Here is a 1,597-nt window from a genome sequence, read left to right as displayed (position 1 = left end):
AGACAGAGAGAGTGAGAGAGAGCACAAGCGGGGTGAAGGGCAGAGGGAGAAGCAGACTCTGCTGAGCAGGGAGCCCGATGCGGGGCTTGATCCTGGGATTCCGGGATCATGACCCGGCCGAAGGCAGATGCCTAACAACTGAGCCACCCAGGTGCCCCTAGTTGAACTTTTTTTAGCCTCAATCTTATCAATTGTTAATTACCCCCTCTGCCCTCAAAAAAAAAAAAAAAATCTCCAAAATGTGTGATTAAACTCTAATGCTGCACAGTTTTGCAGTTTTCTATGAAGTTAAATATAAACTACGATATGACCCAGCAATCACACTCCTACATATTTAGCCAAGTGAACTGAAAACTATGTTCACATGGAAACCTCTACACAAATGTTTATAGCTGTTTTATCTATAAAGGTCCAAAACTGGAAGCAACTAGGATGCCTTTCAACAGGCGAATGGATAAACAAATTGTGGTATACCCATAGACTGGAATATTAGTCAGTGACTAAAAAGAATGAGCTACTGGTTCATGCAACAATATGGATAAATCTCGCATGCATTTTGCCGAATGAAAAACTATATACTGTTAAGATTCCATTCATGTGGCAGTTGCAGTCGTGCTCTCCGAGTTCCTGTCTCTCTCCCCGAACCGCCCGGGATGGCCTCCCAGAACCGCGACCCAGCTGCCGCCAGCGTCGCCGCCGCCCGCAAAGGAGCCGAGCCCAGCGGGGGCGCCGCCCGGGGCCCCGTGGGCAAGAGGCTACAGCAGGAGCTGATGACCCTCATGATGTCTGGTGACAAAGGCATCTCTGCCTTCCCTGAATCCGACAACCTTTTCAAATGGGTGGGGACCATCCATGGGGCAGCAGGCACAGTTTATGAAGACCTGAGGTATAAGCTCTCGCTGGAGTTCCCCAGTGGCTACCCTTACAACGCGCCCACGGTGAAGTTCCTCACACCCTGCTACCACCCCAACGTGGACACCCAGGGAAATATCTGCCTGGACATCCTGAAGGACAAGTGGTCTGCCCTGTATGATGTCAGGACCATCCTGCTGTCCATCCAGAGCCTGCTAGGAGAACCAAACATTGATAGTCCTTTGAACACGCATGCTGCCGAGCTCTGGAAAAACCCCACAGCCTTTAAGAAGTATCTGCAAGAGACCTACTCGAAGCAGGTCTCCAGCCAAGATCCCTGACTGTCCAGCCTCTCTCTTTGTGTTGTCTTTTTATTTTCTCCTTAGATAGTCTTTCTCTTCATTTCTGTCTAGGACTCTGTATCTTAAGCTGTGGTGTCATTTTTGTTTTGTTTCTGTTTTTTAAATTAAGTCTCTGGTTGAGCCCTTGTGACAAATATATTAAATAAATACATTGGGTTTTTAAAAAAAAAAAAAAGATTCCATTCATGTAACACTCTGGAAAAGGCAAAACTAAAGGTATGGAAACAGATTAGTGGTGTCTAAAACAGACTGACAGTGTGGTGGTAGGTGGCTGACTCTGAGGGTATGCACAGGGAAATTTTTAGGGTGATGGAACTATTCTTTGTTTGTCAAAACCCACAGAAATATACCTTACAAACAGTGAACCTTAGCATATGCAAATT

The 1,597-nt window shown here is 46.4% G+C and overlaps 1 protein-coding gene across 1 annotated transcript; it reads left to right on the top strand.

The window, feature by feature from the left end:
• The first annotated feature begins 627 nt into the window (after positions 1-627).
• On the top strand, positions 628-1,365 carry LOC114225839 (ubiquitin-conjugating enzyme E2 C). The gene has a single exon (XM_028125651.2). It carries the CDS (start codon positions 654-656, stop codon positions 1,191-1,193), a length of 540 nt encoding a protein of 179 aa, XP_027981452.1. The 5' UTR covers positions 628-653; the 3' UTR covers positions 1,194-1,365.
• The last annotated feature ends 232 nt before the right edge of the window (positions 1,366-1,597 follow it).

The sequence above is a fragment of the Eumetopias jubatus genome, unplaced genomic scaffold (genome assembly GCF_037043125.1).
Source record: "Eumetopias jubatus isolate StellerSeaLion01/CBP00866 unplaced genomic scaffold, mEumJub1_p1.0 scaffold_8, whole genome shotgun sequence".
NCBI classification, from domain to species: Eukaryota; Metazoa; Chordata; class Mammalia; order Carnivora; family Otariidae; genus Eumetopias; species Eumetopias jubatus.
This window is presented reverse-complemented; position numbering and strand designations above follow the sequence as displayed.

Excerpts from the sequence above, each read along its gene's own strand:
- LOC114225839 (XM_028125651.2), top strand. The coding sequence starts at position 654 with ATGGCCTCCCAGAACCGCGACCCAGCTGCCGCCAGCGTCGCCGCCGCC.